At 36.5% G+C, this 18,783-nt stretch overlaps 1 protein-coding gene across 7 annotated transcripts in view; it reads left to right on the forward strand.

The window, feature by feature from the left end:
• Window positions 1-18,783, forward strand: part of Qtman (queuosine-tRNA mannosyltransferase) — a 369,524-nt gene that overhangs the window by 318,903 nt on the left and 31,838 nt on the right. For all 7 annotated transcript variants that reach the window (XM_076866170.1, XM_076866174.1, XM_076866171.1 and 4 more), the window contains one exon: window positions 15,166-15,275. In XM_076866170.1, coding sequence (XP_076722285.1) covers window positions 15,166-15,275 — 110 coding nt within the window. The remainder of the gene's footprint in view (window positions 1-15,165; window positions 15,276-18,783) is intronic.

Genomic DNA, 18,783 nt, shown 5'->3' on the forward strand with positions numbered 1-18,783 from the left:
CTTTGATTTATGGGTGTTGATTTTGTATCCTGCTACTTTGCTGAATTCATTTACTAGTTCTAGAAGTTTTCTGGTGGAATTTTTTGTGTCTTCTAGGTATAGAATCATATCGGCAACAAATAGTGCTGATTTGAGTTCTTCTGATCTCTTTAATTTTTTTCATCTGTCTAATTATTCTGGCCAGTGCTTCAAGAGCTACGTTAAATAGAAGTGGTGAAAGAGGGCATCCCTATCTTGTTCCAGTTTTTAGAGGGAATGCTTTTAATTTTTCTCCATTTAGAATAATGTTGGCCTGGGGCTTAGCTAAGGTAGCTTTTACAATGTTGAGATATGTTCCTATTATCGCTAGTTTTTCTAGAGTTTTGAACATGAATGGTGCTGTATATTGTCAAATGCTTTTTCTGCATCTATTGAGATGATCATATGGTTCTTATCTTTAAGTCAGTTCATGTGATGAATTACATTTATTGATTTCCATATGTTGAACCAACATTACATCCCTGGGATGAACCCCACTTGATCATGGTGCAATATATTTTTGATATGTTTTTGTATTCAATTTGCCAGAATTTTATTGAGAATTTCTGCATGTATGTTCATTAGAGATATTGGTCTGAAGTTTTCTTTTCTTTTTTTATTTTTTTTTATTTTTTTTTTGATGTGTCTTTGCCTGGTGTTGGAATCAGAGTGATATTGGACTTATAGAATGAGTTTGGAAGTACTCCCTCTTTTTCTATTTCCTGAAATAAATTGAAGAGTATTGGTATTAGTTTTTCTTTAAAGGTCTTATAGAACTTGGCTGTGTGTCTATCTGTTCCTGGGCTTTTTTTGGTTGGTAGGCTTCTGATAGGCGTCTTCTATTTCATCGCTTGAAATTGATCTGTTTAAATTGTGTATATTATCCTGATTCAATTTGGGCAAATCATATGACTCTAGAAATTTGTCAATGCCATCAACATTTTCTTTTGTTGGAGTATAAGTTTTCAAAATAATTTCTAATTATCTTCTGTATTTCTGTAGTGTCTGTTGTGATATTTCCTTTTTCATCATGTATGTTAGTAATTTGAGTTTTCTCTCTCCTTCTCTTCATTAGCATGGCTAACGGTTTGTCAATTTTATTTATTTTTTCAAAGAACCAACTTTTTGTTTTGTCAATTTTTCCAATTGCTTCTATTGTTTCAATTTCATTGATTTCAGCTCTGATTTTAATTATTTCCTGTCTTCTACTGCTTTTGGTGTTGATTTGTTCTTCTTTTTCTAGGGCTTTGAGATGTATTGTTAAAGTCATTTATTTGTTGACTTTTTCTTCTTTTAAGGAATTAATTCCATGCAATGAACTTTCCTCTTAGTACTGCCTTCACAGAGTCCCAGAGATTTTGATATGTTATATCTGTGTTCTCATTCACCTCTAAGAATTTTTTAATCTCCTCCTTGATGTCTGATCATTCAGTAGCATATTATTTAGTCTCCGGGTGTTGGAGTAGCTTTTATTTTTTATTTTATTATTGATTTCTAATTTCATTCCATTATGATCTGTTAGAATGCAGGGTAGTATCTCTACTTCTTTATATTTTCTGAGTTGCTTGTGACATAATATATGGTATTTTAGAGAACGATCCATGTGCTGCTGAGAAGAAAGTGTTTTCGTTCATTGAAGGATGAAATATTCTAAATATGTCAGTTATGTCTAAGTTATTGATTGTATTATTGAGTTCTATAGTTTCTTTGTTCATCTTTTGTTTGGACGATCTATCCAGTGGTGAAAGAAGTGTGTTAAAGTCACTCATAATTATTGTGTTGTGGTCTATTTGACACTTGAACTTGAGAAGAGTTTGATAAATGGAGGCACTCCATTGTTTGGGGCATATACATTTATTATTGTTATGTCTTGTTGATGAACGGTTCCCCTAAAAATGAAAGATGAAATATCCTTCTTTGTCCCTTTTGATTAACTTTGACTTGAAGTCTACTTTATTTGATATGAGTATGGAAACCCCTGCTTGCTTTGGCAGTCCATATAAGTGGTATGATTTTCCCCAACTTTTCACCTTCAGTCTGTGGATGTCTTTTCCTATGAGATAAGTCTTGGAGACAGCATATTGTTGGGTCTTTTTTTTTTTTTTTTTTTAATCAGTTCTGCCAGTTTATGACTTTTGATTGGTGAGTTTAGGCCATTAACAGTGATTTGTATTCCCAGCCATTTTTATTTTTGTTATTTCACTTGACTTGGTTTCTCCTTGGATTAATTTTTCCTTTAGTGTAATACCTCCCTTTGCTGATTTTCATTGTTGTTTTTCAGTTCTTCTTTAGAGAATATTTTGCTGTGGATGTTCTGTAGTGCCAGCTTTCAAGTTATAAATTCTTTTAACTTTTGTTTATCGTGGGGTGGAATGTTTTTATTTCATCATCAAATCTAAAGCTTAATTTTGCTGGATATAAGATTCTTGGTTAGCATCTATTTTCTTTCAGAGCTTGATGCATGTTGTTCCAGGATCTTCTAGCTTTCTGGGTCTGAGTTGAAAAATCTGCACATAATCTAATTGGTTTTCCCCTATATGTAATCTGATTCCTTTCTCTCATGGCTTTTAATATTCTCTCCTTATTCTGTATGTTAGGAATTTTCATTATAATGTGCCTTGGTGTGAATCTGTTGTGATTTTGTACATTTGGCATCTTGTAAGCCTCTTGAATTTGGCTTTCCAATTCATTCTTCATGTTTGGAAAATTTTCTGATATTATTTCATTGACTAGATTGCTCATTCCCTTGGTTTGGAACCCTATGCCTTCCTCTATCCCAATAACTCTTAAATTGTCTTTTTATGCTATCCCATATTTCTTGAATGTTCTGCTTATGGTTTCTTACATTTTCACTGTGTGGTCTACATTCTTTTCAAGATTATATATATTTTGTCTTCATTGTCTGAGGTCCTGTCTTCCAAGTGATCTAATCTGTTGGTGATGCTTTCAATTGAACTTTTAATTTGGTTGTTTCTTTCATTTCAAGGATTTCTGTTTGGGTTTTGTTGTTGTTGTTGTTGTTGTTTAAGAACCTATGTCTCCCTATTGAAGTAATCTTTTGCTTCCTGTGTTTGTTTATGTAGCTCTTTGTCAAAATGATTTTGCTGCCTGTATTTGCTCTCTTATATCATCCTTTAATTCTCAAAACATTTTAATCATGTACATCCTGCACTCCTTTTCTGTAATTTCTTCTGCTGTGTTAGCCATGGATTCTAATAATATGGTATCTTGATTTGTATGGGGACACTTTCTTCCCTTGTCTTTTCATATTGCTTGTGTGACTTCCCTTTTAGCACTGAGGATCTGAGGTGTTATGGGTTTTACCCTATAGGCCTATAGTGCCCCTGTAGGGTTACAATACCTCTTCTTTGAGGTAAAGGACAATGTTAACAGACCCCAATATAAACAATATACACCCTGAAAACAAATATTTGCTATTAAGACATTTATAGTTTGGTCACAATGTGCAGAAATGGTGAATTCAATTATTATCTAAAATATACTCTGTAGGTTTGTAAAAGGGTTTATAGTTTCTGATGGTGGACAAAGAACTGGGGGTGAGGGATAGGATGACGTGTTGAGGAGGTAGGAGGTGAGGATATAGAGTTATTATATCTTAGGAAGTGTGAAAGAGAAATCTGGCCAGCCAGAGTTCCAAACTTGGAATTGCCCCCACTGAAGATGTGATGAAGGTGACCCCAGATGGAGGCTCCTGCTTTCAGCGATGGAGTGTTGGGTTGGGTGGGAGGAACCAAGTGATGGTGTTGGATGATGAGTTCAGAGATAAGCTCTGTGGTATGCAGTGTGTGTCTGTTGGCTAGCTTCAGAGCCTGTGTGAAGTTCTCAGGTGCAGGCAGGCTACTGCACATAGGGAACTACCTCCACTGCTGCAGAGTCCCAAGATGGCAGCAACCAGGGGAGCGCCATGCTGGTGGATGTGGGTCCACACATTGATAGTGGCAGCCAGAGTTTCTGAATATAGGAAGCTGCTGGGTGTCCTGCGTGGGAGCAGCATCCATGATTTCTGCTCAGGTGGGTGGCCGAAAGTTCTGCACAGGTTCTGATGCCAATGGTCCCACTCGGTACCTGGCAGTCCTGCGTGGGCAAGTAGTCGGGAGACCTACTGTGACACTGAGGCTGGCAAGGTGGCCGTGTTTCCTGCAAGGGAGCAGGAATATCACTCACAGATAAGCAGTATTCTCACAACTTGTATCCCAGGTCACGGAGCGACACAGAATGCTGCCTTTCTCTGGCCAGCCATCTTGGATCCTCTCCATTTCTATTTTAACATTCCTTAAATCAGAAACAAGTTTTGGAGTGGGTTTTTCTCTTCAAATTAAGATTCTTTCCCATATGATTGAAGGCCTTGTCACTTCCAGATTGACAAAATGTCCACAGCTGAACATGAAAACCTGTTATTAAGAATTGAAATCCATTTTGATGAAAGGCACTAATAATTCCAGACCATGTTTAATTCTACATTAAAAAAAAAAAAAAAAAAAGATCCTTCATGTCATTCCATAATCCTGTCCTACCATACTTTAAAAAATGTAACTGGCTTTATTCAGCCAGGGTGAAAACATCATTCATTCATTCATTTTAAGTCATATTTTGAGGGCCTTTCGACCCATGGAGTCAAAGGTTTCTCTGACGTGTAGGGTTTTCAGACTAATTATGAGAGGACAGCATACAAGTAAATATGAAATAATGTAAAAGGACACATTCATGAAATCATCAGAAGTAAATGAATGTTAGCGCAGGAGTGAGTCAGAGTGAGATGGAATTTCTCAGGGATGACTACAAGTAACAATAAATTTAAAGTAAGGGAAGGAGGTAATAGACAAGGATGGCAAAGAGAAGGGGAGTATATTCCAGACACAAGAATTGTGGGCAAAAAGCAAGGGCAGAAAATATGAGAGACTAGGAATGATGGAAATGCTTGAATGTTGGATGGGGCAACTTAATTTCAATGTTTTCTGGTTACTTTACATTTTTAGAGAAGGAATAGATAAGGAATATTATGTTGGAGAGAATACCATTAGTACACCCAGGCCCTGGGTTTGATCCCCAGCTCCACCACCCTCCGCCCCCCCCCCAAAAAAAAAGAAGAGAGAGGAAGAAAAATATTATAATCACAATATCAAAATAAATTGACATAGGAGAGACTTAGGTTCAGTCATGCTCCCAATGTTTGGGGTGGTAACAGCAAACTATAAAAATGGAGATGAGCAAGCATGCCTCAAATTAGTTGTAAAAGAATAATTGGCCAGATATTGGTATGACAAGTTTGGAATCAACTTTCTTATGTTCAAACATGAGATTCTGGAGTGTTTGGGAGAGTAATGACATGTTGATTCTAGAGAGTTTGATTCTTAGTCCTCTTTGATGGGGTGACAGTTTAGTTTTTAAGGATTATAGATGAGTTGTCATTGCAAAAGCCAAGTGATCACCCTTTATATTCCTCTTATATATAAGGAGTAAAATACTTATTTATGGTAGGGGGATAAAATATTATACTTATAGGGAAGTGATCTAAGTTTAGAGTCCATTCAACTTAATAACTCTTTGACTATGTGTCAGGCATTGGAATAAATGGGGCTACTGTAAGTATATACAAAATCATGATCTTTGCCCTTGTGGAATGTACAACAAAGGAGTGAATAAGACAAACGTTGAAAGTAGGTTAGTTCCAAGAGTAAGATGAACGTGGTAGAAACGGAGAAAAGGGACCTTGGTAAGTAGATTTGGAATGCCTACATTTGCATAATAGGAGGCAAAGCAGGAATTCTGCAAATGAAAAATTTAAATGTTATAAGGAGAACCAGATGTCCACTTTAGTATAGCTTGAAGCAACAAAAAATTGTGAACAATTTTAAATGTCCAATAGTAGAAGAATTACTTTATATAAAATTTGAACTATTATGTAACCGTTTTAAAAAGGGATATCTATGCAGTCATGTAGACATGTCTATTATGTGTGTAGCAAAAATGCAAAGTGCAGAATGACTGATATTTATCTTATATTCATAAAATAAAGAAGGTATATGTAAAAATAATTTACAAATATGTACATTTGCATGTGCTCAGAAAGCAATCTGGAAGCTTACTTAGCAAACAGCTGATTGTGGGGGTTACATTTGAGGGGTGGGATCAAGACACTGGGGATGGGGCCTTGCAGTGCTTACTTCATGCTGTAAGGGCAGTTCTCAGGAAAGCTTGCAAGCAGTTTTGAATGTATCCCCTATATAGAGTCATATTTAAATCGAAAAGAAAACCTAAATGATGCAGTCACCACATTCAGTAAGGAAAAACTTTATTACAGAAAGTGGAAAGACATAGGAATGAGTTGGGGAAGGAAAAAGTTTAGTTCCATAGAGCATCCCAAGTCTGAGAGTAAGTAATTACATACATTGTAATGTTATAAAACTATGTGGGATGGTGGCTGCTGCTTAAATAACATCCCATGGGTGGAGCAGGCCAATTCATCTTCATTAAGATACTTCATGCCCTACCAATTTGGTCTATGGGCTTCCTGATCAGAGTTGCAGAGAAAGAGTACTCACTGGCAAGTTAGACAGCTAAATAAAAATGACTGTGTGCAAGATCCAGGGAGAGTGGAGACAAGAGAAACAACCTGGGGAACCTAAGCTTTTAGCAGTGGGGACATTTTGAAAGAAATAATGTGAGACCTATTGGGCAGAAAGATTTGTCGGATATGGTTTCCTCTGGGTAACCTTCAGGATGGAATGAACGGGGAGATGTAATTGGCGAAAAGGTCACTTAGGTTATGGTTGTGAGACAATATTTGGAAATCAAGCAAGGGTCCTTTCTAAGAAAGCAGAGTCTGATTGTTGGTGTCAGGATCAGAGAGAACACACTAAGCATGAGACTTGCTGTAGCATTGCTAGAGCACTTTCATCTAGTAGGAGCAACAAAGTTGTAGGGAAGCCCAGGAAGTAGAGAGACATAGCTAATGTTCTATGGTGAGATGATTTGTGAAGTCACCTATAGACTGTAAAATGTTAAAACCTTTCTTGTCAATAATTATTGCCAGGATAAAGAATGTTATGATTTACATATTAGGTGTCCCCCTAAAGCTCATGGGTGGGACAATGCAAGAAATTTTAGTGAAATGGCTGGGTTATGAGAGCTTTAACCTAATTAGTACCTTAATTCCCTGCTAGGGATTAACTGGTAGGGTGTGCCTGGAGGAGGTGGATCCTTGGAGCCTGCCTTTGGGGTTTATACTTTGTTTGTAGTAAGGAGAAGTATGTCTCTCTCTCTCTGCTTCTTAGTTCTGTGTCCAGAGCTGCTTTCTTCCACCACACCTTTCCACCACCATGTTCTGCCTCACTGTGGACCCAGAGCTACCAAGTCAGCCATCGAGGGACTGAGACCTATGAAACCATGAGCCCCAAAATAAACTTTTCCTCCTCTGAAATTGTTCTTGTCAGTTATTTTGATCACAGTAGTGAAAAAGCTGACTAAAAAAAAAAAAGAGATAATTTGATGATACTGAATACATAAAGAAAGAATTATGATGTAGGAGTAGGATCACAGGCTTCAGGATAGAAGTTAACTGTAAGAACACAGATCTATCAAAATGAGGCCAGGAACAAGACCCAGAACACTAACAGATATTGGATTTTCAATGACAGCTATCTCCCCCTTTGCTATTAAAAGGAGAAATGAGAATACGCACATGTAGGAATCATAAAACCCTGATATGCACAAATTAGAATTTTATTTTTCTGTGACTTAATTTTTGCATGATGGCCCATTTCAATTCGGTGATAGAAGTCTCAAGAAGTTCAAGATTCTCTGTCTTCCATTTTTCTGGTCCCCATTTCTTGTCAACCAGGACACTACTAAAGGATCCTTTGCTTCTCTTTGTTTGCCAGCAGCTCTGTGATCCTTCCATGGCATTCATAGAAGCCATGCTTTCCCTCTTAAGTCAACCATGGCTCAGGAATCTGTCAAAGCCTCCCCAGTACTACCTGCCCGGTGACATTCACTCTCTGGGGTCTTGCTTCTCTCCAGGATTCTAACCCACAGCCCCTAGTCCAGGGTCTCAAACTCTCGGGGCTCTGTTCCCCTCTACCCTTCTCCATCAATCCTTGTGTCTTCTATCTGGAGGTGGAGCAGCAACACGGTGTGAAAGGATGCATGTTACACTCACGTGGCATTTGTTTACGTGCTAGGACCTATTTGAAGTCCTCACAATTTCTACAAGGATTTTAGCTTCTGTAAACATCCAGACTTCCCCTTTTTGTGATGGAGATTGGGGAGCTTCTCTCCCTGGCCCAAGCCTTTCCTGAAGAAATAAACATGAAGCTCCTTAGTGTCTTGAATTTTTATTAAAATTTCTGGGAAGAGTTATTGTCAAAAAGATTAAAAATACCAAACCTGGCAAAGAAGTAGAGAAAAAGGAACTCCTGCACCTTGTTGATGGGTATGTCAATTAGTACAGCCATTATGGAAGACAGTACAGAGATTGTTCAAAACAATTAAAAATAGAATTTCCATATGATCCAGCAATTTCACTACTGGGTACATATCCAAAGGAAATGAAAGCAATAATTCAAATATACATCTGCACTCCATGTTTATTCACGGGTTGCCAAGATATGGAATCAACCTAAGTATCCATCTGCTGATGACTGGATGAAGAAAATATGGTATACATATACAATGGAATACTATTTGGCCATAAAAAAGAAGGAAATCTTACCATTTGCATCAATGCAAATGAAACTTGGGATCTCATAGAAGTTGAGACTGGGATTGTGGTAGCAAAGGGGAAAAGGGAGAGTAGGGAAAGTTTGATAAAGGGGTATACCTTACAGTTAGATATGAATAAGAAGATCTACTGTGGTATCATACAGTACGGTGACTGTGGGTATGAATTATGTACTGTATATCTCAAAAAATTAGACAAAAGGATTTTGAATATTTTCACCATGAAAGAAAGAAAGAGTTTGTGCAGATATGTAGAGCCTAATTTAAACAATACCCAATGTATACATTTATTGACATATCACTTAATTTCCAACTGACTTGTATGGTTTTATATATCAGTTAAAAATTAAAATCAAATAAATAGGTAAACAAAATACCACAAATTCAAAAAGCAGAGAACTCTATGAGAGTGTATTGTATACTTTCATGGTGCCAGGCATTTTCTTCATTCCTCAGACTTTTCAAATGTGGGTATTGTCATCCCACTCTACAGATAAAGGAACTGAGCCTGCATGGGGTGATGTGGTATACGTGTTGGTCATACGGAGCATACTGCTATTCAGTGTCTGGGCCACTTCTCTCTGAACTGTTCCTCTCACTCCCTCTGAAACCAAGGCTAAAGGGCAGAATGTAGGATAAACCATATTCAGAGAAAGCCACTGGGAATAGTTTTGGTCTGAACCACCTACAAGTACATGATGATAGGAGGGTTTTAAGAACTTTAAAGAATAGAAATATTAAGTAAATAATTTTCATTGGAAAACGTAGAGATAAAGAGAGGTACTAGTAATAGCTGAGATAAAGAATAAACAGGAGTAGAAAAAGAAGTTGATAAATTGGTGACCGAGACAATTGACTGCATTATATTTGAAGCAGCATGTCCTATCATTTGAGCAACAAAAACAGCACATTTGAAAAGAAACTAATCAGACATGTAGAGGTGAGTGAAGAGTTTATGTTCCTAAAAAGCATAGTAGAGAAGTCAGTGATCATGATAGCCCATGTAGGATGGTAAATTAAAGCCTTGTATTTTTTAGTGTGGGACATGTTACTGAATTTGTAAGTGAAATGGGATTTTAGAAATGAAGCAGTAAAGACAGAGATTAGCAGAGTATCAGAAAAATGAAGTTTGAAACTATAGCGTTGGAGGAATCGTAGTTCTATAATGCTTGCCATCTCTTGTCCAATGAGTTTGAACCCTGTGTAATAAGAAACTAAAGAATGTCCATGATTTAATCATCCAGAAATGAATCCATGGGCAAAAGGTAGCAGCTCTCTTTTTCCTCATTACGTATTGGAAGAATAAAATGAAAAATGAGAGACTGTAGAGAAGGAAACATATGGCTTTGTAGTGATGTGATTTCAGATGCAGACTCGTCCTACTCTGTGTGACCTTAGATGGAGGAATAGTTATATTTGTATTACCACTTTGGTTTAGAAGCTCAATTGAGATTATGATCAGGTACTCAGCACGGAATTTGGAACATAACAGGAACTCTATAAATGTGACTTGTCTTTCCAACACCTTTGTTTACTCAACAGATATTTATAGAGCCGCTAACTTGTTCCACAGATGTTTAGGTCAGGGTAAGCTACGTTATGCTGCAAAAATGAACACATCCCATATCTCATCCCAAATATCAGTTGCTTAAACACAAGTATCATCTCTCACCGTCTTCATCTGTTGCCTGTTTAGGGCAGCTCTCCAATATGGCAATCCAGTCTACTTTACTCTTTTGACCTCATCATCTTAACACAAGACCTCTACAAGATTTTCCATAGTGGAAAACGAGTATCCAGAACTGCTATTGTATGTTTTCAGTTGACAGTGATGCATGTCAATCAACTAGCAATCCATTAGTTCTTTAGCTGGGTCCCACTCTAAGGGGGTGAATAGAGAGTCTTCTGTGTGCCCAGATACAAAGAACTAGATTTTGATGAGCAAAAGTCATCTGGGCAACTACTCAACTGGGCACTGGGTGCTTAATGGTTAACAAAACAGGTATGTTTTATCCTTCCTCCATGGAGCTCTCAACACAGAGAGCATGCTCCTGGGAACGCTAATATCTGTGAAGAGCCAGGTTTCTTCCCAAGCCAGGCAAGGAACTAGATCAAAGAGATTGCATTCATATGTATAAAGTTATGTGGGAAAATAGGAAAGGATAACAGTTTAGGATAAGTGACAAGTATGGAGAACTTAGAAATCCTCAATAAATATTTACTGAACGAATGTTAAGTGAGGAATAAGAAGAAATTTAGCTCTTAGAAACGAAATGGGAAAGGCAACAGAGAGAGACAGATATAGGAAGAAAAAACACATGGAAACAGTTTATGCTTTTCAAATGTTCTGAATAATATTTGGGAATAAAAGCTGTTCTTGCTGTATCTGCTGCTTCCAGTAAGCCTGAAATATTTCCATGCTGGTCTCTTCTGCCATGGTGGGGGTGCTGAGCAAAGAATTCCCAGCCAGACTATTTCATTCTTATCTAGTCAAGAGTTTGGAGATTGTTGGGAAGCTTGGACCCTGACCCATCTGCTTGAATGTTCTGTGATAAGTCAAGTTTGCTAGATTGGCAGTTGTCAAATATGGAGGGGTCGAAGGAACAGAGAGATGATGCTACTGTGAATACTGAAAATGTAATAGAGTTAAGCAAAAAGCCTATGAATACGATCTAATGGTATGATATTAGAGAGGGAAGATTTCTTTAAAACCTCAAAAGTGATTAAAGTAAGAAATGTTTATTAAAGAAAAAAATGGAAAAAAAGAAATATTTATAATAATTCCTAGAGATAAACCCTTTTAATATATTGGCATACTTAATCCCAAACTTCTCTAGGCATACTTAACAAAGGCAGATCATATAGTACATGCTACTTTGTCATCTCTCTTAGTTGAAAGTGTTTTTTGAATATTTTTCCATGTCAAAAAAGATACTTCTGGCCAGGCACAGTGGCACACACCTGTAATCCCAGTGGCTCAGGAGGCTGAGGCAAGAGGATTGTGAATTCAAAGCCAACCTCAGCAAGCAATTTAGCAAATCCCTAAGCAACTCAGCATGACCCTGTCTCTAAATAAAGTATAAAAAAGGGCTGGGGATGTGGCTCAGTGGTTAAACACTGAGTTCGATCCTCGGTACCAAATAGATACTTCTGCAACATTTTTTGCAATACTATTTTTAATGACTGCATGGTATTTGTATCATGTATGTGTGTCTCTCTCTTTCTCTCCGTGTGTGTGTGTGTGTGTGTGTGTGTGTGTGTGTGTATACTTACTCCATTAGATTGTGTAGAGATAGTTGCTATTATTAACGATGCTATTATGAACACTCTACCTGAATTTCTATTCATATCTTTGCTTTACAGGCTAAGTTTTCTAGATGGTAATTATTGTGGCAATAGTTATGCACACTTTAAGGCTCATAATGTTCATTGCCAAATTGTCCTCTAAAAGATAGTTTCAAATTACATTCCTACCAGGAGTGGATAAGAACAGAAGTGTTTAGGAGCCCATAAATCTACAAGTGGGATTCTAGAGATTTAGGTGTGTTATTAAATGTATATTTAATCTTAACAGCTATTAGCAGAAAAGGGCACTCAATATTATCTTTAAATCCTGTCTTATTTAATGCTTTCACTAAAATTATATGTATGAGAATCTCACATTAGATTTCTTAGAAAGGAACTTAGGACAGATTCACATATTCTGCTCAATGGACAGGGCTAAGATCTATGGATGGGCACTGGGGTAAGATCTATGGATGTTCCACTAGCCTGCTGGATAAAATACATTGAGTTCTGTCACTGAGTATCATCCAGGCTGTGGCTAATGTTTGTGCACATCTTTAATGATTGAATAATAAGCAATTTCCCACTTCTAAAAAAAAAGCCAAGAAATTTTCAACTAAATTGACTATGTTAAACTTGAAGAGGTACAGATAAAATAATGAAGTGTGTGCTTATAATATGCCATCTACTCATTTGATATAAATAGACTTTGAAACACATATTATGGTTTTTAGAACTATTGCCCTTGTATTTCAGGAAGTAGTTTTGGTCCGACTCCCCTCCCATGCATTCTTGACATCAGAGTGGTGGTGCTACCTTTTCAGACAACTGGCTTGTTTCCACCACCTGTCATTTGGAATTCAATCTAAGTGGTTTGGGTACAGGACCTTGTGAAACCGTCTGATGCCATCACTAGAAATCTTTTCCCCAGCTATAAAAACTTGTTTACTGCTCATGATCTCTAGTAACCACTTACTCTGTTGCTTTTTTTAGTGATCTTTAAAATACTTGTTTTCCACAAGATTCAGAGCTTAGAATTGTTAGGTCATATCTCCCAAAATAATTACTATCTATCTCAATATTAAATTTCTTTACTTCCACTTACCAGTCCTATCAATTGCAAGACAGTTAAAACCGTTCTAAACTCATGAGTCGATGATGTTTCAATCTAATGCATATTCCCCAAACAGTACTCTGTTCAAACAAAGTAATGGAGAGTGTGTGATATTATGAGAGACTTTATAAGGACTTTAGAATAAAAGGCCTCTTTTTCTGAGGGATAATTTGGAGGAAGAAAAGGCTCTCACCTTATATTCAGCTATATATTATGGTTTAAACAAAAGGGGATTCACACAAATCTCTTTTGTGTTCTTATGCAAAGTGACTATTGAATATGAAAGCTTTGGGCCATTTGTAAGAAATAACTAAAGAATACAGCTGGATTGTAATGCATTTATCTTGTAAAGAAACATTGAAAATGGAGGACCATAAAGCCTGCTTCTTTGAAAATACTTACATTGGAATCTTAAGAACTACAGCCTCCACCAGTTAAACCTCCTCCCAACCCTAGACTGCATCTACTTTTTTTATTAATACACACACACAAAGACACACCACAGTAGGAAATATTTATAATATTTTGATGGTCTCTTGGGGATCACTAGCCAAAATTTTTAGAACTCAAAATGAAAAATTTAGATAACTGAGTGGCTAAATTTCCCTACAGTGTTACTCCGTCTTTAAGATACATTATGCTATATTGTTTCCGTTCTTTCATCTAAGTATTTCCAAGAGAATCAGACTAGAAGAACATTTTACAGAGAAGGTGGCAGCTATTTGATTGATATAGTCGAAGATAGCATATGGTGTATTCTTTCCTCTCAAACTGTTCTGAGTCTTTGTTCTTGCCCATAGCAGTAGTATATATGAGAACTATCCAAAAACTTCCCAATGGTACATGTATGTAATGCACATCATCTTAAAAAGCAATGAACATTTTGCCATTGCATTCTTTATTATTTGAAGTAAATCAAACTGAGAGACATAGAGCTTAAAATAAATCGTTAAAGAACTCTAATTCTATAAGATCTTAAAATTTCGTAAGATTATAAATGCCATTTTAAAATGTTAATTAGAAGATGCATTTGTTTTAATTCATGATACTGAAAATATTGACTGAATTGTGAATTAACACATTTAGGGGTACAGATGTCATTTTTCATGAGATTTCCTGAATGATGTAATTTTCATATTTCATATAGCAGTTTGATCAATTTACAGATTTATTTTACATAATTAGTTGGTAAATGAGAAATTCAATTGCTGATATATAACTATTTTTCTGTAATATAAAAAGAAGTTAAAATTCTGAATTATAAATAAAAAACAAATATTTTGAAGACATCTGGTCTACATCTGTCCAAAATAAGATAATTTAAAACAGTGTAATTAAATGCAAGAAATACAGAAATATTCACACCTTAGAATGTTAAAAAAAAAAAACTTCCATTTTAATGTGATTTTTTTTCCAACTGGAGTTTTTTTATTATTATTATTTCAGTGTACTTTCACTTCTCATTCTGTCTTTAGAAAGAAAACTAAAAATAATCTGTGTTTTTCAAAGTTTCTATTAAATGGAGGTATTATTTTTATTAGTACTCTTTTATATGTTGATTAGCTTTAATTCCTAATGTAATATTCAGCAGACAGTCTCAGATCTGTCCCCTTTTGCTGTATTTATGACTCTTCATTCAGTTATTTAAATTGTGAGATGACTAAAGGAGTATGTAAGCTCACCCTAAATTGTGTGTTTCTTGTGGGCACAAAGGGGCTCAGGAAGTGTGGGAGGAAGGCATTCAGACCTGTGGAAATGAAAAGCACTTCTGATACATCCTCATGATCCAGAAAGAATCATCCTTTGAAGATTGGTCTTTCCTTTAAAAAAGAAAATCTGTGTTAAATGGAAAATATATCATTTTGGGAATAAGAAAAATACTATGTACTTTCTATTGTCTAACCTTAGCCATAGGTTCTGAAAAGAATTGGCCCTGTGAGAAGGGCAACCACTTTTACTAATACATACCATAAGATAACAAAAGTTATGTTTTGTGTGTTTATTTTCAGGGAGCATGACAAAAATCCAGAGAGTTTTTTTAAGGTATTAATGCATCTAAAGGACTTAGGACTCAATTTCCATATCTCTGTCCTTGGAGAAACCTTTACGGACGTCCCAGGTATCTCTTTTGAATTTTTCTAATGTGTTTTTATAGATATCTAAGTTCTACAACTAGGTATTAATTTCCATGTTTTCCTTTGTTAGAATAATCAAGATGAGCACTGTTAACCAAAAGATTATACGATGGCATTAAAGTCTGATTCAATTAAAAAAATACTTAAGTAAGCATTCTTTGATTTAAGTTGAGAACGTGAAGTCATCTCTTTTATCAAATATAGTTTATACAATGCATCTTGATGTAAATAAAATATATTGCTTTAGGCATCTTAACACTTAAGGAAAGCAAGAATTTGTAATTGGATATGCAGCCTCTCGCCCCTGAGGTCACTGGTTTGAATCCTGCTCACATTGGTAATGACTGGAATACATTACCATCTGTTAGGTGGCCTGCATAAAGCATTTTGGTATCTAACTCATAATGTGGAAAAGACTACAGTCCATATCATGGTTGTTGTTGGTTCATGCCTCTTTTTTTTTTTTTTTTTTTTTTTTTTTTTATTGAACTTGAGAAAGACAAAAGTTGGAAGCAGTTATCAGCAGTTCCTCTCATTCTTAAAGCTACATGGAGCCCTTTCAGATCCATTTCCTTGGCTCTGTGTTCTCATTGGTCATGGATGGGTCAGTAAAATGGGCATTCTGACACCTCTTCACAAGCACCTGTGTTTGTGTTCTTAAAGGTTTGTGTGCTGAGCATTGTTTGAAAGGCTAATATACAAACAACAAAAGTTCACAAATGATCTTGTTCAAAAGTGACCCTTGCTATGATGTATTATAACACTTAAACACCAACTAAAGCTTACTCTCACGTAGCAGATACTCTGGTTTAGTGCTAGAAGCAACCCTAGCCAGGACTCAGCAGCCTGATCTCACCTAGCTTACTTCTGCCTTTCAGATTACAGATACTGACTTCACTTCCTCTAAGGTACCAGCTTCTTTAGACCCCACTTGCCTGTTTACTTCTATTTTATCTTTTTGATTTTAACTCCAAGGCATTTTCTTTCAAAGTGAAGTTTTGTCATGTTCTCTTATCATACTATATTTTTCCTTCAGGACACTTATCTCAGTTTCAAATTATTTAATGTGTGTCCATTTTTTTTTTTTAATCTCTCTCCCCTACACACACATATACACGTGCACACTAGAAGGCAGGTTCTGTGAGGATCAGAGACTGTGCATCACCTTACCCCAAAGTCAAGTGCTGGAGCTCAGTGAATAGTTATTAGATTATAAAAAAAAAAAAAAAAAAAAAAAAGTTAAAATAAGTTAAGCTCCTGCCCTCAAGGAATTTATAATTTTGTTGAACAGGGAACATTCATGCATAAGCACAGAAAACAGAAAGTGAAAAACAAGATAATATAATTACATATGAGTACTGTACTGACACATGGAGCTTAGGGTGTTAATTGCCAAACTAGTACGTGAAGAGCCAACACTATTCCAATAGCCAGAAAAGAAGGATTGATTAAGTTCTTCCAAAAGGGGAAACAACATGGGCAGAGCACATGGCAACAAACATTTTAGATATTGTGTTTAAGAGGAAGATTTCAGTGATTAACGCTGTGAAATCATTTCTCTAAGTAGAGCATGTGATGGCATGCAGACTTAAGTCAATAGCTACCTTTGAATAGTTAGGGTAGAGTCAAGATAGCGGGTCTTGATCACTAAAACAGGTTAAGTAAAGGTGAGGAACAGAGAGCCTGCATGGGAACAGAGAAGAAATAAGAAGCAGCCTATAGTTTATGAAGCTCTACCTTCAACTGATACTTACGCAGAATCACAAAGCCTCTGTGATGGAAATCTCAGAGTGAATCTATGAGGTGGTGGCAGAGATTAGAGAGAGAGCTGTAAGAGAGAGTTATTCTCAAGACAAAATACATGTATGAAGATTTGAATTTGGCACTAACATACCTTATATACAAACAGAGATATGAAAAATTATGGTATATATGTGTATTAAGAATTGTAATGCAAAAAAAAGATTACATATATAATGGCATAAGTTGGTGTGAACAGACTGTATATACAGAGATACAAAAAAAAATGTGCTCTGTATGTGTAATAAGGATTGTAATGCAAAAAAAATAAATGAAGTAAATAATAATTAAAAAAAGAAAACAGGGAAGAATTTGGTACATGGATGACTCTGTAGAAAGAAAAAAATCAGCTTCTTTGCAAAGATCGTGAGCTCAGTTTTTTAGAACCCAATTTGGGGTGTCTATGAAGGGCTGAGAAGAGGCTGGAGGACAGACCTGACAGATACTTCTTAGTCTGTTGAAACCTCAGTAAATTTTAGTCTACAGAGAAGACTAGGTTTTCCCTCCAAGAACCATGTTATTACAGTCTCCACTCTCACCTACCACACATTGGCATTGAGCTATTTAGAGCTAGATGGAAGTTAAAGTTGGGTACGGAGTAGTAGGGGTGCAAGTACCTCTCAGTAGTGATAGATTCAGTCTTGTTCCTCACTTAGGCTTCAATTCAACACACTCAGTGAGCCCTGTGGAAGGGGGATGCCATAGTGAGGAGGACTCAATTTCCCTCTGGCTCTGTCTTAGGAGACATACAGCTGGGATACTGTGACTGTTGTGGAAGGGACATCATCTTGTCTTTGTACATACTTCCATTACTCCTAGTCTCAACTGAGGCTCCTTTCTGTATTAGCCACTGGTTCATCTCTGTGATTTCAAAGATGAATCAATGCACCATGGCCACCAGAGAACCCGAGCTTTCCAGGTTGTGCCTGGAGAAGGCCACTTCACTAATCTTGACTCCAAAATTTCCTAACAAACCATTCTATGTGACTTCTGCCTTTCCCCTCACTCCTCTGGCTTATTTAACAAATTATGTATACAGCACTTACTGTATCTTAGGTATTATTCTAAGCTATTTGCAAATATTAACTCTTTAACTCTTCATAATAGCCCTGCTTAGTGTTACTATCTCCATTCTCCTCTACTCAGAGAAACTGAGCCACAGGGAGACCAAGCAAGGTCATACCTTCAAGCACTGCTTGTACCACTGTGCTCTGCTGCTTGTTTGTGTTCCTGTCTTCTAATTGTCCATCTAACTTTGAACATTATTGTCCCCAGCTGACCATCCATCAGTCCTCATCTCTTATCCTGCCCTTCCACAAACAGGGTTACCTGGGAAGCATATGATTTGTGCTATTGTCTCTCTTTGGTGCAGTGTTAGCAAGTCTATTACCTAGATCAGAAAACAAACATCTTCACTGTGTGATACCAGCTGGAAGAATTACTCCCAGCACTGGTAATATTTGTAGGGAAGTAGTTTCCTAATATATAATTTTAATTGCAATTATTATTATTCTATGAATAGCTACCATTAATTAAAAGCTCACTCCTTACCCGATCCTTTGTCTTTTTATTATATGTAATGTTCATGATAATCTCAATGAGATAGGAATTGTTATTCCATTTTATAGGTAGACAAACTGAGACTCTGAAAGCTTAAGTCACTGTGATTAACTGCCTCTTAGTGTTCAGCTT

This window comes from Callospermophilus lateralis, chromosome 9, assembly GCF_048772815.1.
Source record: "Callospermophilus lateralis isolate mCalLat2 chromosome 9, mCalLat2.hap1, whole genome shotgun sequence".
Taxonomy (NCBI): domain Eukaryota; kingdom Metazoa; phylum Chordata; class Mammalia; order Rodentia; family Sciuridae; genus Callospermophilus; species Callospermophilus lateralis.